Consider the following 19,433-nt stretch of genomic DNA (forward strand, 5'->3'; position numbering starts at 1 on the left):
ACTGGATGGGGTTGGAAAAAAACAAGGTAAAAGTAAAACCCATACGTGATAGGGAAAACTAACTTAATCCACCCAAAATAAAACAATAAAAAAACACATTGACAAAACCAAAATACCAAAACTCCCACTTCTTCCTTCAAATCTCCCTATCTCCCTTCTCAGGTTCTATGACCTGAGAAGATGGTAGAGCTTGTGACAATACTCCATGCAACTTCTCCTCTGAGAAGTCTTTCAGTCCCAGGGACCATTCCGCCGCATCCACAATGATATCTATTTTCCTGGACTTCCTCTCCACCTTGGCAGTGCCATCAATCACCATAGCTATAAAGGCCACATTCTTAACCTTTATTTAACTAGGCAAATCATTTAAGAACAAATTCTTATTTTCAATGACAGCGGCTTAACTGCCTAGGAACAGTGGGTTAACAGCCTTGTTCAGGGGCAGAACGACAGATTTTCACCTTGTCAGCTCGGGTTTCAATCGTGTAACCTTACAGTTACTAGTCCAATGCTCTAACCACTAGGCGACCTGCCGCCCCCACCTATCTGTGTCCTGCTGTTGAATGGCAACCCCTGCAGCCTTCAGTGAAGGCCTATCCACCACCATGGACTCTTTAAAAGCACCATTCGAACCCTCAACCCTTTTAACAGTCGCTGCATATGAAATTCTCTGGACAGCCCTGACTTTGGCCACCTCATTCTCAAACACCCTTGTTGGGCATTCCCACCACTATTGCAATATGTCACATTTGGATCACTTTTAAAACACATCCTCAACACCTCATGGGATGGTATGTTATCTTATCTCGCTGTATGCAGATCTAAACGTTAGCCAATCACAGACTGTGTTGTTTCCAGTTCCCAGTACACCAGAAAATCAATCCGAGTTGTGTCCGTTGCTTTCAGTCGTAGAGACGAGTTCATCAGATTTCCCAGAGGGTGCATGCTATTCGGAATCCTTGGGATGAAATATTTAGGCCTATTGTGTTAAGGAACATGTGGATTATTTGAAAACATTTACTTTTTGCTGAGTTGATAACGTATTGTCAAAGGCACGTAGGCAATATTATGTACTGTGTTGATAGTGTAGTAGGCTGGTGTACAAAATTAACTACTATTCCCTGAGGGAAGGAAACAAGGTACAACATACAACTTTGATTGAAGACCTAAAATAATGCCTGACAACTAATTAAATCATAACGGTATCCTATTATAGTGTGGCTACAGGGGTAGCCTTTTCTACAATAATGTAACTATGTGCTAGTATTATTTATTTAATTTATCAATTAAATTGTGTATGGGTATGCTACTTCATTCAATGATTATGGTATTGTACAAGGTAGATACAGGAGTAGCCAATAGTCAACAATAATAACATAATTGAATGTGCTATAGTTAAACAATAAGGCACGAGGGGGTGTGGTATATGGTCAATATACCATGGCTAAGTGCTGTTCTTATGCACGACGCATCGCAGAGTGCCTGGATACAGCACTGAGCAGTGGTATATTGGCCATATATCACAAACGCCCGAGGTGCCTTATTGCTATTATAAACTGGTTACCAACATAATTAGGGCATTAAAAATACATGTTTTATTATGCCTGTGGTATACAGTCTGATATACCACGGCTGTCAGCCAGTCAGCATTCAGGGCTCGAACCACCCAGTTTATAATATTATTTATTTAATTGATGAATGAAATTGTAAGTGGAGATGGGTTGGCTACTTCATTCAGTGAATACTGAATGTCTTGCTATCTCTGGGAGTATGTTAATGACAGCTTTTCAGCTGTTGAACTATGGCAATGTCAAACTAATTTCTAAATCTCTTTCTTCTAGTCAAGAAGATGTGATGAGCCAGATCAACCACTCAGCTTCAATGCAGCTGTTCAACCCACCACCCTCCCACTGCTCTTCCTCCACAAGTAACCACATCCTCTTCTCCTGTTCAACTAATTTGCCACCATACTGAAAAGGACCGTATCACATACCCTTGTGCCCATCTCAGTGCAGCATCCATCCAAGGCCCAAGCTGGATGCCTAAAATGTGAAAAATGTAATTAAGATGCTACAATACTGTGTGTGTGTGTGTGTGTGTGTGTGAGCAAAGGTTGGCAAAAACCTTCAGAGGTGGTGGTGCTATGTTGTGGGTTATCTTGAATACCAGGCAGATGTTTGAGTACAGAATTAAATGGTGTAAACTGAACAGGTTGAACTTGTTGAGACTCTTCGAAAAAGGGGTTCCAACAGAGGTGTTTGGCTGTCACCAAAGGAGAGCCCTTTTGAGTTGCATGTAGTACCAACACTATGTGGAATGGAACCCAAAAGGGTTCTACCTAGACACCAAAGGGGTTCTACCTGGAACCAAAAAGTGTTCTTCAAAGAGTTAAGGAGCCCTTTGGACCTAGACTTGACGCTCTGGTACCGCTTGCCGTGTGGTACCAGAGAGAACAGTCTATGACTTCAGTGACTGGAGTCTTTGATAATTTTTGGGCCTTCCTCTGACACCTCCTAGTATATAGGTCCTGGATGACAGGAAGCTTGGCCCCAGTGATGTACTGGGCCGTACACACTACCCTCTGTAGCGCCTTACGGTCGAATGCCAAGCAGATGCCATACCAGGTGGTGATGCAACCGGTCAGGATGCTCTCGATGGTGCAGCTGTATAACTTTTTGAGGATCTGGGAAACAGGTTGTCGTGCCCTCTTCACGACTGTCTTAGTGTGTTTGGACCATGATAGTTTGTTGGTGATGTGGACACCAATAACTTGAAACTCTTCACCCGCTCCACTACTGCCCCGTCGAAGTGAATGGGGGCCTATTCGACCCTCCTTTTCCTGTAGTACACAATCAGCTCCTTTGTCTTGCTCAAGTTGAGGGAGAAGTGTTTGTCCTTGCACCACACTGCCAGGTCTCTTTCCTCCTCCCTATGTTGTCAGTGATCAGGCCTACCTACCACTGTTGTGTTGTCAACAAACTTAATGATGGTGTTAGAGTCGTGCCTGGCCGTGTAGTCATGAGTGAACAGGGAGTACAGGAGAGGACTGAGCACGCACCCCTGAGGGGCCCCTGTGCTGAGGATCAGTTTGGCAGATGTGTTGTTGCTTACCCTTAGCACCTGGGGGCCCGGTAGGAAGTCCAGGATGAAGTTGCAGAGGGAGGTGTTTAGTCCCAGGGTCCTTAGCTTAGTGATGAGCTTTGAGGGAACTATTGGTGTTGATGCGCTGAGCTGTAGTCAATGAACAGCATTCTCACATAGGTGTTCCTTTTGTCCACGTGGGAAAGTGTGGAGTGTGATTGATTTTGGGTCATCTGTGGATCTGTTGGGACGGTATGCGAATTGGATTGGGTGTAGGGTTTTCAGGATGATGGTTTGATGTGAGCCATGACCAGCCTTTCAAAGCACTTCATGGCTACCGACGTAAGTGCTACGGAGCGGTAGTCATTTTGGCAGGATACTTTTGCTTTCTTGGGCACAGGGACTATGGTGGTCTGCTCTACCAATGGGGGCGCTGTTCACATCCAAGATTCATTCAATGGAGCTTTGCTGCACATTTTCTAAGTGAGAGAACTGTTATCACACTGCACTGATGGACCTAATGTACATATTCACACACATATCTACTAATATGCAAATAGCTCACACCATGTATTATCTCTAGTAAATACATAGTTATTTTCTGACTGGCTGCATCTTGACATGTGTCTCTCCTGTGTGTTATGTAGGGCTACAACAACATTTCACTCGAGGCCTGCTGCTTCACCCCAGACTCAAAGTTTGTCATGATTGGTGAGCCCAGCACCTCCAAGTCCCAACATTAGAACTTGGCAAACTAGGCTGTCTTACCCAGCCCTCCCTGATCCACGGAACAACTCAACACAATTTCAAGTCTGATGCTCAAGACAATTCTAGGGTCACCCAAATCAATTTGCCATTTGACCCAATAGCTGATATTATTACTATCTGAACTCCAATAAGTCCAGAGGTTTGTATAACTATTTTCCCCCAATCCATCATCAATAACCACCTAACTAACCCTCAGAGAGTGCAATGAAAATAGCTGTTCTGGATGGGAAGCATTCTTTACTAATCAACACACTGTAGTTTAATTTAAATACATGATGTTTGCCAGCGACTGCTCCAATATGGTGAGACACACACACAAACACTTTCATCAGCCAAACACTCACTCACTCAGACACGCGTACATTGTCTTTCACTGGCCCCTGCCAACCTCTACCCCCACGCTCTCTGTTTCTCTCTTTGCAGGCGTCTTGGCTTCCCAGTGTAGGAGACTGATAAAGGTGTGGGGCCACAGAGAAACTGTCATCATCCTTACCCAGCATGCCTTCTCCTTTCATGTTGCTCTGAGTATGCAAATGCTTAACACTGTGAACTCTTAATGGCTCCAGATAAAATTGTATGCACACTAAGGCATTGGTGAAAGGAATTCCAATGTCGATCATCCCTAAGGAGAGTTGCCAAATAGGGAAGGTTACATGAGGGGAGCACTAGAGCTGTGGTCAGTTATTACAGTAGTTATTGTCCACCTGTGGCCTGCAGATAAGTTGAGATACATTTTTATAAGAGTAGAGAAGACCTGAGGTGTACTACTGCCAAAAACCTGTTTAGATATCTTGTTTTTTTCTACTGTGATTCTGAGGAAACTGCCACATAATGTTAATAAGTAGAGAGTTATGTATGAACTTGTAACTTTTTGATACAATGACAAACTTCAATCAAGTGTTAATTTGACCTGCTGATACATGTTTTATTGGGAATTCAATGTCAGTGTTTTTTGTACGGTTTATTCTGAAAGTATTCAAATGTTTTAATGTCTACTATTTATGTCCTTAAACTCTGGTGTTTTTCATTGGTGTGTGCGTGCACATAAAGTGTATCTGTGTGTATAGGAGAGGGGGCCCTGTTGAATAATGTATAGAACCTTGGAGCTTTACTGAATTATGGATGATCCCATCACAGGTAACCTCACAGGTACACACTCATCTTCCTCTCACCACCTGTGTGTGTGTGTGTGTGTGTGTGTGTGTGTGTGTGTGTGTGTGTGTGTGTGTGTGTGTGTGTGTGTGTGTGTGTGTGTGTGTGTGTGTGTGTGTGTGTGTGTCTTTATGTCTCTATCTTTCTCTCATACACACAGTCACAATCAGACATATTGCTAATGAAAGAGCTTTGTTGTAGTTTTTGTACCTGGCCATTGTTTCGGGCCTTAAGTACTGACCATTGAAAAACCCACCATTCCTGCCCCTATGACATAATGCTTTGTAGACCTAAGCCTGTGTGTAATATCACAAGCCTATAGTCTACCTATAGCCTACTTTACCATTTAATGTTTAGTTAACAATTACGCTGGGATATGGAAATAGATAGCTTTTACATCAAAAGGTATCTGAGATTTATCAGTCAAGGGGAACAATGCTCATCTCTCACATATTAAACGGGGTCTAATTACATTACAGTCTGTAGCCTACCAAAGGTGCAGTGTCGAAACTTCGGGATTAGCTTCATGCGGGGTGTCGCATTTCTGTGAGCAGGTGGCTGGAATTTGAGATCTCCGCTGCGTCCGTGTGTGTTGAACCGATCCGGTTCACGATGTGCATGAGTGATAGATAATATGTCATTGCTGATGACACAGGGACAGACATCCAACAAAAGATAGAGACCCAAGGACAATATATTTCACCTGCGGATTTCTGAAAGATAACGTGTCTATTGCGCCTGCGTTGCCACTTGACGCTGTGTATAGAAGCGCGTCGTTGGAGAGGTCCCACTCCCGTCAAGCGCTGTAAAGTGGTTGTCATTGATACACGAATAATTTTAAAGCAGTCGTTAAGGTGGCATATCCACTGACAGCCGCGTTATTACTCACCTGCCACAGGGCCACAGGTCAGGTTTCACGCGTTAGGAATCCCCAAGTCAACCTTGGGGCTTTTATGTCACTTACGCTGAAGTTGGTTTAGGCCGAACTGCCTGCTGCCAGTACGGAGGATCTAACTGAGCAGCAACAGAGAGAGATAGAGGACACGTAGAGACTCACTCTAGAAGGCTACCTTGGAGGAGAGGATTTTGAAGCAGAAATCTTACTGCCAAAGGATGTCGCACCAGACTGGAATCCATGGTAAATGTCCTCTTGGGTAGACGCGCATGATATCATTGGAACGAATGATAGCTAGTGTTGTATTGTATAGAGGGGGAAAGTGATTCTTGTCAATTACCAGTGCTCTCTCTTTGCCCTGTGCCATTGTGCGTAAAAGCTCTCCAATCGTGTAGGCTTACCGATCCGTTCTGAGTTTTAAGAATTTGGTGTTGCAACAAAATTCGGGACATTCTGCGACACAACACTGTAATTTGATGTGATGTAATGTGATGGTAATTAATTCTTACTTTAACGGGAATGTTATGCCAGCTCGTGGTATTCAGATGGTGAGTGACACCTCGGGGCGCAGTCTGTGTGAATACGCGTATGGAGCCTCTAACCTTACTCACATAATCATCTTCATTGGAGTCTATATAATACCACACGTGTAAACATTTAGTCCCATATAGAACCATTAATTTTTCTCCCATATGAGGGATATAATGTGAAACATTATTTGTTACTTTCATAAAAGCATTGAACAGTTGGGATATTTCAAACCCTATGAGATGTACTGTATCTATGGGAATGTGTGTTTAGTTCATGGCTATGTGCGTATGTTTCAGCATGTGAGTAACTGGAGCTAGGGGCGGAAGCATATACATCTCCTCTCTCTCACTTATCTCACCTGATCCTACATCATTTATGAGACTGCTGCTGTGTTTGGTAACCATGGTGAGAGAGGGGAGGCGTACAGAAAATCTTATTAAAGAGGGAAACTCACTTCGTGTAATAACCCAAATTATGGGCTCAGTCCATTCGAAAGAGAACGTCTTTCCCCAAACGGTATCAATTGTTCTGGGATCAGCTTGTTGTGTATAGACTCTATTCACTCCGTGGCAGCTGTACAGTATCTCTGTGGCCCCTGTCTATGTTACTTAAGGTAATACCGTGAGTGCCTGGCAAAGGATCAGATTTTCTCCCCGGTGTCTCAAGTTCTTACTGCCCCATCTCTCTCTCTCGCTCTCTTTCTTTCTCTCTCTCTCCATCTTCCTCTCCTCTCTCTCCCCGTCTCCCTCTCTCTCTTTTGCTTCCTTTCTCTTGATCTATCTCTGTTTCTACACCTCCCTTTCTCTATCTCTGTCTCCCTCTCCACCCCCCACCCCTCTCTCTCCCTCTCTTTCTCCCTTTCTCTATATCTCTCTCCACCTCCCTGTCTCTTTCTCTCTGTCTCCCTCTCTCTCTGCCCCCCCCCCTTGTATCTCTCTCTTGTCTACCATACCATTGTAGCATCGGATGAACTGAAGGACTTCCTGGCCAGGGTGAGGGGAGGGACCATCAGAATAGCAAAGATTGTCATCAGAGATGGTAAGTATGGGTGTACACAGTATGTGAAGTCTAGAACCAAAACTGAGTAAAGAGTACCTGTTTATCTACCAATTGGCTGATCTTCTAAACCTGATCCACTGGGGACTGGCAACTATTGAAATGTAAGGACTGTGCTCAAAGATGAGAGTTTGATATGAGTATTTCTCTGTCCGTCTTCCAGAGGAACTGGTGCTAGGCGCATACAGAGAACCTGCAAAGAGCTGGGACAAGGACTATGATCACTTCCTCCTTCCTCTGCTGGTGGCTCAGGAGCCCTGCTACATCCTGTACCGCCTTGACACCCAGAATGCACAGGGCTATGAATGGATCTTCATCGCTTGGTCACCTGATCAATCACCAGTACGTAAATACAAACATCTCTATTTGCAGTCAACATTGAATATCATTATGCAAGCTTGCAATACTATACAAATCACCAGAACAAAATTACAGTTGTGTTTTATTGTCACATACACCGGAGAGGTGCAGTGAAATGTGTTGTTTTACAAGGTCAGCCATCGTATTACAGCTCCCATGGAGCAAATTAGTGTTAAGTGCCTTGCTCAAAATCAACAGATTTTTCATCTTGTCTGCTCAAGTATTCAACAGCAACCTTTCATTTACTGGCCCAACGCTCTAACCGCTAGGCTACCTACAATGCTCTAACCGCTAGGCTACCTGCAACGCTCAAACCACTAGGCTACCTGCCATGCTCTAACCGCTAGGCTACCTGCCATGCTCTAACCGCTAGGCTACCTGCCTCGATCATGCATACAGTTTATACACATTTTCTGTAAAACATGCACATGCAATGCACTACCCAGTGTTCAGTGTTCTGTGTTCTTTCCTCTTCCGCTATGCCCCCTGTAGGTGAGGGAGAAGATGGTCTACGCTGCCACCCGTGCCACATTAAAGAAGGAGTTTGGCGGAGGCCACATCAAGGATGAGATGTTTGGCACAGTTGAGGTCTGTGGTCTGGAATCATCAAATCCAAAACACTTTTATTTGACTTCGGTTTACCTGACTTGTGGGTTAACCCTATCAATCCCTGGCCTTTGAAATAACTCCCTTCTTCCCCCTTTATTTTCTGCATATTGGAACATTTGACTCACTCCACAGCATACAAATGTTTCTACTCTGTTCAGGAGGTCCAGGGCCAGGGGTTAAGATGCTTACTAGACAACACCCACTCCAGAGTCCACAAAGTAGAGCAAAGTTCCACATTCTATTTGGGTAGACTAGACACAAGAGGGCAGTTGATGAAGGAGGGGTTAAATGAGGTCTTGACCTCATTAGGTCAGAAGATTATCATGTGAAGACACTACAGTCAGTGACTGATGTCACCCAGTTGCCTTTTCTGTCTATATATCAGCCTCCAATCAGTCAAATCACTATGTGATTGACAGCTCATGGTAACAGCTGATCACAACCCTTCCTCAGTGGTCTCATCTACCTCCTTACATATGTAGGATCTTAATCTGTTGCAGGACAACGTTCCGGCAATGCAGGAAATGTAAACCTTATTGTGTATTTGCATTTTAAAAGGCTTCTGAAGTTTATCATTATCATTATTATAATCCACATAATAATTCACATTTTCTGTTGCTGTAAGATTATTTTCATGCTGTCGGAAACTGGCTCAAATTAAGAGTTAAGATGATGCATGATACATTGGATAGGAGCCCTCTTTTTGTGAATAAAGTATGTTGGGCTTGTTCAGCGAATCACTTCCTGGTTCCTATGTCCACAGGAAGACCTGTGTTTCCAGGGGTACCTGCGTCACATGTCTTCCTGCTCCTCCCCTGCACCTCTCACAGTAGCGGAGCAGGAGCTGCAGCGAATAAAAATCACAGAGGTAAAGCTAAGGGGAGTGACTGTGCTATATATCCACCAATTAGTATATTATTTTCAGTGTATATTACAAACATATATGATGAAGGCTACTACTGTGAGATAATGTATCTTGTTATACCTTTGTATGATGTGTACTACATATTGTCATCCATATGTGTTTGTGTCTCTGTAATGTGCCATCAAGGACAAGGTTGTATGGGTAAGCTAGGGTTCTTCTCTCAGTATTCTCACGTGTGTATTTTGTATCTGTGTGTGTATGTGTGTGTGTCTGAGCATCTGGTTCAGGTGTATGTAGGCAATGAGTGCAAGTATGTGTGCAAACTGTGTGTGCATGTGTGTGAGAGAAAAAAGAGAGAAAGAGATCAAACATTGTTTATCCATTATATGCCCACAGGATGAGCGTAGAAGGTTAAGCAACACTCCTAGAGGACGCGCAAAGGTTTGTCCCGCCCTCTCATCTTCAACTCTGTACTAAAGACCTTTAAAAGTGGCACTCCAGTCTCCTTTTCAACTCATTTAACAAAAGGCACATCTCAATAGGTGGTCCAGGTAAGTCATGACATTGCACATGTGGGGGGTGGGCCTTTCCTCTTTTGTTCTCTATTGCTCCTCTATTGTTCCTGAAGCAAGGGGGAGGCCGATGACGTCACGACTTCCCATCAGACCAGCTCCTTGAATGCCCTACTCCTTGAACTTTGCAGTTATGTCGAAAAAACACTATTTAGCTCAAAACATATTTTTCTATCCTTTAGTGTGCCTACTTTATTGTATTTTCAACAGTAAAAGTTCAAAATCCTCTGGAGGATGTCTTTAAAAAGAGGCTTGCTCCTCATCTTTAAGCTACATTTCATAACTATGTTTTCTAGAGGTCTACCAATTCTGATTTTTCAACGCCAATACCGATACAGATTATTGGAGGACCAAAAAAAGCCGTACCGATTAATCGTCTGATATATATATATATATATTTTGTAATAATGACAATTACAACAATACTGAATGAACAATTAACACTTTTATTTTAAATAAATGTCTCAAATAAATAATGAAATATGTTCAGTTTGGTTTATATAATACCAAAACATAGTGTTGGAGAAGAAAGTAAAAGTGCAATATGTGCCATGTAAAAAAGCTAACGTTTAAGTTCCTTGCTCAGAACATGAGAACATATGAAAACTTGTGGTTCCTTTTAACATGAGTATTCAATATTCCCAGTTAAGAAGTTTTAGGTTGTAGTTATTATAGAAATTATAGTACTATTTCCCTATACCATTTGTATTTCATATACCTTGACTATTGGATGTTCTTATAGGCACTATAGTATTGCCAGCCTAACCTCGGGAGTTGATAGGCTTGAAGTCATAAACAGCGCAGTGCTTCAAGCATTGCGAAGAGCTGCTGGCAAACGCAGGAAAGTGCTGTTTGAATTAATGCTTGAGCCTGCTGCTGCCTACCACCACTCAGTCAGACTGCTCTATCAAATATCAAATCATAGACTTAATTATAATATAATAAACACACAGAAATACGAGCCTTAGGTCATTCATATGGTCAAATCCGGAAACAATCATTTTGAAAACAAAACGTTTATTCTTTCAGTGAAATACGGAACCGTTCCGTATTTTATCGAACGGGTGGCATCACTAAGTCTAAATAGTGCTGTTACGTTGCAGAACCTTCAATGTTATGAAATAATTATGTAAAATTCTGGCAAATTAATTACGGTCTTTGTTAGGAAGAAATGGTCTTCACACAGTTCGCAACGAGCCAGGCGTCCCAAACTGCTGCATATACCCTGACTTTGCTTGCACAGAAAGCAAGAGAAGTGTCACACTTTCTCAAGTTAATATTGCCTGCTAACACACATTTATTTTAACTAGATATGCAGGTTTAAAAACATATACTTCTGTTTATTGATTTTAAGAAAGGCATTGATGTTCATGGTTAGGTACATTTGTGCAGAGATTGTGCTTTTTGCATGAATGTGCTTTTGTTAATTCATCACCTGTTTGGCGAGGTTGAAGCATGCTGCGATTAGATAGTAAATTAACAGGCACCGCTTTGATTATAAGCTAGTTATGGTTGATGATATTACTAGGTTAACTAGTGATTATGTTAAGATTGATTGTTTTTTATAAGTTTAATGCTAGCTAGCAACTTACCGTGGCTCCTTGCAGCCACAAGGTCCTTTTGATGCTGCACTCGCGTAACAGGTGGTCAGCCTGCAACGCAGTCTCCTCGTGGATTGCAATGTAATCGGCTCTAATCAGCGTCCTAAAATGCAGATTACTGATTGTTATGAAAACTTGAAATCGGACATAATTGGTCAGCCTCTACTGTTTTCACCTGCATCACTTTATTGATTTGTGTAGTTGATAACAACTTTTCCATCTGCAGTACCTTGTTCCTTATAGTTTATGTAGGAATACATTATTGATGTGTGTTATGCAGACTGTGGTTTTATGGCTATATGTCGGCCCCTACAGGTGACAATGGAGTTTGGTTTGGACAAAAGGCACCAGGCTCTTACAGGCCTGGTGTTCCCTCTACAGGAGGAGGCCAAACGCGCTCTGCAGCAACTCAAGCAGAAACGTATCAACTACATACAGCTGGTGAGCAGGCCTCACGTTACAAGCATACAAAACAAAGTTAAACAAAACATGCAACAAACATTCTCTATCTCTTGCTCACACACAGGTACGCACAAGCACACACACACACACACACTCAGTATACACACACTCAGTATTGTGATTTTTTGTATGTGTCTCAGAAGTTGGACACAGAGAAAGAGACAGTCGAGCTGGTCCACACCAACCCCACAGAGACTCGTGAGCTTCCCTACAGAATCCCTACTGACACACCCAGATACCACTTCTTCATCTTCAAACACTCCCACCAAGGACAGCAACAGGAGGCTCTGGGTCAGTATCACACACACGAACACACATATACACACATGCACAGGCACGCACGTGCACACACACAAACACACACGCACACACACACACACATTATACTCAATTAAAGGTTATAGAATCTCTCATAATCCTTCTCTCTCTGTCTCTCTGTCTCTCTCTCTCTCAGTGTTCATCTACTCCATGCCAGGCTATAGCTGTAGCATTAAGGAGCGGATGTTGTACTCTAGCTGTAAGAACCCCCTACTGGATGAGGTGGAGAGAGACTACCGTCTAGATATCGCCAAAAAGGTTCAACAATTACACAACCTCCAAGTTACACATCTTTAATGTACATTATAATATCAGACTGTCATATCACAGTGTGCTTAAATACTGAGCTTGATCTTTTCCAAACATGTTCCTTCTTTCTCCCTCTTCCCTTTTTCTCTCGCATGTGGTGTGGGTGTGTGTATTTGTGTTGATGTGTGTGTGTGTGTGTGTGTGTGGGTGTGTGTATTTGTGTTGATGTGTGTGTGTGTGTGTGTGCGTGTGTGTGTGTGTGGGTGTGTGTATTTGTGTTGATGTGTGTGTGCGTGTGTGTGTGTGTGGGTGTGTGTGTGTGTGGGTGTGTGTATTTGTGTTGATGTGTGTGTGTGTGTGTGTGTGTGTGTGTGTGTGTGTGTGTGTATTTGTGTTGATGTGTGTGTGCGTGTGTGTGTGTGTGGGGTGTGTGTGTGTGGGTGTGTGTATTTGTGTTGATGTGTGTGTGTGTGTGTGTGTGTGTGTGTGTGTGTGTGTGTGTGTGTGTGTGTGTGTGTGTGTGTGTGTGTGTGTGTGTGTATTTGTGTTGATGTGTGTGTGTGTGCGCATGTGCGCATGTGTGTGTACAGATTGAGATTGACGGTGGGGATGGGCTGACGGAGGAGTTTCTGTATGAGGAGGTCCATCCCATTGAACACACTCTGAAGCAGGTGTTCGCCAAGCCACGTGGGCCTGGGGGGAAGAGGGGTAACAAGCGCCTCGTCAAGGGGGCCGGAGAGAACGGGGAAGAGAGCTAGAGAGTGACAGGAACAGACTCACACCCAAACCTCCACGTATAACCTGGCCTCTTTCTCCTCAACTGTCTGTTTCTTACCTTGTGGATCTGATAGTGCTTATTTTAAGATAAAGCAACCTCTCAAGGTCTATTTTTTATGTTATGCAACATTACTTGTATGTTCCCTTTTTCCACTTTGTCCATCGTTTCACCATCAGTGCCCTGGTGCCCATACTAAAAGACACATCACCTTGCCCTTCCCCGAAAGGACTGATCACAGTCAGATGAAGGTTCAATCAGATACAGGTTGAATCATGTCAGGATGCTCATTATTTTACATCATCTTCCAATAAATAAAAAATGATTTAATTTAATTTAATTTGTCTTCTGTTTTTACTAAATGTTTGGGTAATAGGGGATACAAGGGACGATCAAGTGTTAAATAAAATGTGTGTGAATGTGTGTTTGTACATACCACAGTGATAATCTGAATGAGGTCAAATTATGTCTGAGAAATATTTTTTTGAATTGCACCCGGCCTCTACCTGGAAAATATATACTTGAATATCGTTGATTGTTTGTCCTGTAAAACAGAACATATAAATTAAAGAAGTAAAATTGGTGATGTATTTGTTTGTAAACACTCATTTAAACATTTAATAGGTTTACAAACGGTAATCACAAGGTTAAAGAATCAATAGTAGTCTATGAAACATTATGAGGGAAGGCGGAGCATTATAAGGGGGAGGCTCAGTCAGCTAAGGTCAATTTCAGTCAGCTTTCCTGGAAAGTGCTCTACTAAGAAGTCATCCGCTGCGCATTAGGCGGCGCTGGTGATGCCAGCTGAGCCTCTTCCATACCCCTGGCGCGAGGCTGAAAAAGAAACTCGAGCACGCGCCGGAGCAAATCGAAACGCAGCGCAGTTCCGCGAAACAGGGTGCGCACTGGGCAGACGCGGCCCCTGCCGCATGCGGCGCTGAAGTTCAAAGCCATTCTTGGAATTAGATTCCTAGAACTTCCGTCAACCCGCAACACTGAATTTACAAGAGGTGGTTTTCTCACCGTCTTTCCTTAGAATCGAATAAGAACAGTGTCTGGTGAGCGGATTACTCCGCTGGACTTCACCCTCTATTTTTTCGGAGGTTGAAACTGACACGTTTGAGATTTTATAGTTATAACCAAAATAAAATTAGGATTATTTTAAATTTTGAAAAAAATCTGAAAAGTCTATTTAGTTATTGAGAAAAACTTTTGTTTTTCGGATTATTGGCGCCATGACAACGTCAACTCAGTGACTGTTCCTACAATATATAATAATCACTGGCTTTATTGGATAATTGTATAAGCATACACGCCAAAATGTTTAAACTGGATTCATGTTCATTATGATTTATTGTGTTCAAAGGTAAGTTGAATTTGTTGTTGGCACAATTAGGCTACATGCACTCATTTTAATTTCACAATTTGGCTGTGCTGAGAAAATCAAATGTAGCCACGTTTTGACATCACATGCGGGAAATTAAGGAGCATTCAGCACAGAGTTTATTCGTTGTGTACCAGACAGTGTCGAACAAAGCCAGGAGAATGAAGTGTTTAGGATTTATATGAGTTCATATTCGAAGATTATAATTTAGGCCTATAGTCGAAAAATGTCTGCCTTTGACAGTTGTAGCCTAGGCTGAAAGTTTGAATGTGGATGGACTTTTTCTCCATGCAAAATGGAAGGTATTTCTTGTCAAGAATTCATCATGGGATTTTACCTTGTTACCTACATTATATATTGTTTGTATATCATATAGGTAATAATAATAGGTTAGCAATAATCCAGGATCCTAAACGTTTTGTTGAACGTTACTTTTATGTTATTTTAGTTGTGTAGCCCCTTTGGAGACGCTATAATTATGATTTATTTTATTAGGTGTTGTCACGTGCTTCACTAAGGCAGTCATTTATCTTATAACTTGTCCTTGTTGTAAAAAGTATATGGGTAAAACGAAGCGCGAACTAAAAGTAAGAATCTCTGAGCATTGTAGCACCTATTAGGTGCAAAAACTCGACGTATCCAGTTGCGGGCCATTTTTTGGAAGCAAACCACTCTATTTTGTGCCTTCGCTATATCGGTAACCCTAGGAGAGGGGGTGACCTTGACAATTTATTGTTAAATCGAGAGGCCGCCTGGATCTTTAATTTAAAGACCCATTCGGTCTCAACATAGAGTTTGATCTGAAGCCATTCTTGGGATTCTTATGTTTTTGCTATCCATTGTAAATCATGTTTGTAGGCCTATGTAACCAAATTGTATCTATGATCATATGTTATCCATTCATGCTTTTTTATGTTCTATTTATATGTGTAAATCATCCAATGAAATTAAGCCACAGCCGACCATGATTACAGACCCTTTCAAACTCTATTAACTAGTGACCTGCAGTGTTTGTCATTACACCCTGATGAAGACATCAAGCCTGTCGTTGGTTATTACTTTGGTTATTAAATTATTGCATCTGAGTGCCTAGAGTGTGGTGCTTTCCTTTTCTTTTTCACTACACATGGTTAACATAAAGGCACATGGTTAAGTAAAATTTGATAAAGAAAGGAGGAAAATCATCTTCTTTACACATTCCCCACATATGTTATTTATGTTATAGCAGCATCAGTGCCTTCAGGCCTCTGCTGACAGTTTAACAAAGTGCCTCCTAAGGGTTCATATACCACCATTTGCCAAGTTATTGAAGACTATTTATGTTGTATGATATTCACAGATTTTCACCAATCACGATTTTCCCTAAACATTAAACACAAAGCAAGCTGCATGAGCACTTTTTCCGCCCTCCCCTTTACCTTATATGACAACATTGTGGGGTGGAAATCACAATCCTTTTGCCACCCCTGGATGTGACATATGTTTCTGTCTCCATAGCAACTACTGTGTTATAGCCTATCCAATCCAGGCACAAAATTCTAGATTCTTTCCTCCTACCTCAGGGCTCTGTTGCGAGGGCCACCTTCAGATATGATTGCCAGGATGATGAGCAGCATGCAGCAGAATGATGGCGAGAGAGGAGATTTGTGTTGTCAGAACCCGACTGTCCCTCTCTGTGGCCCTACAGAGGACCTCTGCTGCATCACCACCACCTTCCAGAACCTACAGAACTCAGGTATGCCTACTAGCACCCCCCCCTTATGTGTATGTGTGTATGTTTATATGTGTAAGCATGTGTGTGTGTTTATATGTGTGTATGTGTGTATGTTTATATGTGTGTATGTTTATGTGTGTAAGCATGTGTGTGTGTTTCAGCGTTAAAGTCAGCATGTAATGGAGATAATATGGGACACAATAGTAACATGTGGGTCTGTTTCTGGCTCCAGGTTGGTACTGGGGGTCCATTTCAGCCAGAGAGGCTCGAGACGCTCTCCTGAAGGTGTCAGTGGGAACCTTCCTGGTACGCGACAGCAGCCACCCTCTCTACATGCTGACTCTGTCAGTGAAGACGGCCTGTGGCCCCACCAACGTACGCATAGAGTACAGTGGGGGTCGCTTCCGGCTGGATTCCAGCTCCCCAGGCCCCCCTCACTTGCTGTCCTTCCCTGATGTCTGCAGCCTGGTTCAACACTACGTTGGCTCAGGCCAGACACAACAGGGCAAGAGAGTGGAGTCAGAGGGCCCTTCAAAACCTAATGCCAAACCCAGCCCTTCCCAGCCCTCAGCGAAGGACAATGCAGTACTGCTCAAGCTGATGCGTCCCCTGCCACAGGCCTTCCCCTCTCTCCAGCATCTCACACGCCTCACCATCAACTGCCAAATCGACTGCATTGACCAGCTGCCCCTGCCACGCCCACTGGTGCACTACCTGCAGGACTACCCTTTCCAGGTATGAGGGTCCTCTGGCAGCCATCCCTACCCAAAGAAGGGCACACAGCAGGCCCAGGGACCTCCCAGTGAGGGTTAAAGGTTAGGACCTTATGCTTATAGGGTCAAAGATAGCCTCTGACTCAGCTCAGCTGAACAGTGGAGCATGGAAACAAAGTGCAGTGTTGCCTTTGGAAGAGTAGGACTTTAAAGTCTCACTGGGACTTGGGCTGCTCGTACAGACATCCATGAACCGGACACCATTTATACTGTTTACTTTAATATTAATATAATTACATTATATGGATTTTGTGTCTATTGTTTCAAATAAATCTCTTTTATAGTAAAAAAAATAATGGTCTTTTGTCTGACCCATAATCTATTGTAAACCATCACTAACAGACTATTACAGAGTAGCAGTAGCCAGGAAAAAAGAGAAATTTCTTCAGCAGGAATGAACAGGAATTTTAGGTATAATAATAAAACCGTTCTTACACTTTGCTGCTGTACTCCCTGTCATCTTTCACAGATGAAAGGATGCTGGAGAAAAAAACAGTGATCTTGATCTTGTACAATTTTAATTATTTATCAAAAATCTGTGTTTTGTGTAAACAGGTTTCGTAAACAGTCACATGGGAAAATTATTAGCATTAAGCCTATTGCTGGGAGCATTTCCATGGAACATTACGCCGGAGTTGGTTTCCAAGAGGGGAATTTGACTAGTGCTAAGAAAGCCTCTTATCAGGATTAGAGCCAGAGCAATGGTCATTAATACACGAACAGAGGACAGTGTACACACACACACACACACACACACACACACACACACACACACACACTGTGACGTAGAAGTCCGTCACTGGCCGCGGGCAGCATTTGGTTCTTTAACGCACACACATATTCATCACTCCTCCCTGCGCCATTATAAGATAAGTTAACAATGTGGGTCGACACACAAATTAACTTCTGTCTTGGTGCATGCATTTCACACTTGTCAATGTTCATATTTGAGAGATACAATAATTATTATACTTATCAATGTTGTGGATGAGCGCATTGTTTGTTCTGTTCCTCTCTCTCCATCTCTGTAGCTTCCGGGTATGCTGGAAAAGGACCCGAGCTAAGGGAATTGGGTTGGCTTTATAGTGCCTGTCCCAAATGGCTCATTAATGCATATGGGCATATTGAAAGATATTGTCAGTAGTGATGTAATGTTGTAAATGTTATGTTGTGATATTGTTTAAAACCGTGTTGCAATGTATATCCTTTAGTATGTTTAGTTCATGGAAAATGTAGGTTTGTATTGTTAATTGATTAATTAATTAGGGTTAATTGTTCTGAGAGGAGGGGCTAGCCCTACAAAAGGAGCCTCTCTTTCAGTCATGAAGAGGTAGTTTGGATTGAGCTGTGGATGGGGCAGCATTGTTTTTTAAGCTGTCCCATAAGGTAGACGTTGATGGCAGTACTGTTGTTTTTTGTTCCGGAATCACTTGTAAATAAACACCTTTGCACAGAATAACTTTTGCGGTTCCGCCATCTTCTTATTTTGATAGAGGTTAGGTTATCCAGTTTAGCCTTCTGGCCTACTCTACGTGACATATGGTGGCAGCGGTGGGATGGCGTACCGCAAATCAGTGAATTCCAACAAGAGAGGTAAAGGAATGCGTACAGGGTTGCGTTCTCAGCAACAGCATCAACTGTCAAGGGTACCTGAAGTTGGACCGGGGTGGAATACCATGGAATCGTCTGGTGAAGAAGAGGTCAAGTATGAGAAACTAGGAGCCCGACCGCGGGGCCAAAGACAACCAGAACTGGGTGAGCTGCTGACTGAAGGAGCAGTTGGGGGACCAGAACCACACCCAACCATGGTAACCCTTTTTCAGCAACTTTTCACCTGCCTTGAGAGGAGGGACGAAGACCTCAAGCAGGCGTTACGTGGCCTACGCCAATCTATCCTCACAGCTCCCCACCAGACGGAACTCGTCAGTGAGAGCCCAAGATTGGGTCTTCCAACACCAGGACGACAAAGGCTCGATGCAGCAGGGACTTCAACTCCACAGCAGGCACCCCAAGCAGTAATGAGGCCAGCACCAGGAGACCAGTCCAGCAGTGTTAACGTCCATCTTCCAGCATTCCTGAGGAAGGAGCCAAAGATGCCCTCATACCAGCAGGGGGAGGACATTGAAAACTACCTGCTGAGGTTTGAGCGCATGGCTAAGACGTGGCAGTGGCCTGAGGTAGAGTGGGCCTGCAGGCTTGTCCCATTGCTCACGGGCAAGGCCTTAGAGGCTTACACAGCAATGGATGAGGGGCTGTCCAATGTCTAAA

At 43.1% G+C, this 19,433-nt stretch overlaps 2 protein-coding genes across 2 annotated transcripts; both read left to right on the plus strand.

Moving 5' to 3' along the window:
* Positions 1-7,365: 7,365 nt before the first annotated feature.
* Positions 7,366-13,629, plus strand: LOC135541504 (twinfilin-2-like; the record flags this gene model as incomplete). Its single annotated transcript, XM_064967821.1, has 9 exons — positions 7,366-7,465; positions 7,647-7,825; positions 8,336-8,431; positions 9,216-9,320; positions 9,714-9,758; positions 11,806-11,931; positions 12,093-12,243; positions 12,407-12,528; positions 13,110-13,629. Coding segments are annotated over 9 exons (1,092 nt in total), but the record flags the coding sequence as incomplete, so codon positions are not given.
* Positions 13,630-14,132: 503 nt separating this feature from the next.
* Positions 14,133-18,624, plus strand: LOC135541545 (cytokine-inducible SH2-containing protein-like). The gene is made up of 3 exons (XM_064967849.1): positions 14,133-14,660; positions 16,241-16,413; positions 16,625-18,624. Exons 1-3 carry the CDS (start codon positions 14,632-14,634, stop codon positions 17,131-17,133), a joined length of 711 nt encoding a protein of 236 aa, XP_064823921.1. The 5' UTR covers positions 14,133-14,631; the 3' UTR covers positions 17,134-18,624.
* Positions 18,625-19,433: the final 809 nt, after the last annotated feature.

Source organism: Oncorhynchus masou, chromosome 6 (assembly GCF_036934945.1).
Source record: "Oncorhynchus masou masou isolate Uvic2021 chromosome 6, UVic_Omas_1.1, whole genome shotgun sequence".
Classification (NCBI taxonomy): Eukaryota; Metazoa; Chordata; class Actinopteri; order Salmoniformes; family Salmonidae; genus Oncorhynchus; species Oncorhynchus masou.

What these genes read in the sequence shown, in the direction of transcription:
- LOC135541545 (XM_064967849.1), top strand. Translation starts at nt 14,632, where the DNA reads ATGTTCATTATGATTTATTGTGTTCAAAG. An exon ending in ATGATTTATTGTGTTCAAAG is followed by an intron (nt 14,661 to 16,240) that starts GTAAGTTGAATT and finishes CTCCTACCTCAG; the next exon opens with GGCTCTGTTGCGAGGGCCAC. An exon ending in CCAGAACCTACAGAACTCAG is followed by an intron (nt 16,414 to 16,624) that starts GTATGCCTACTA and finishes TTCTGGCTCCAG; the next exon opens with GTTGGTACTGGGGGTCCATT.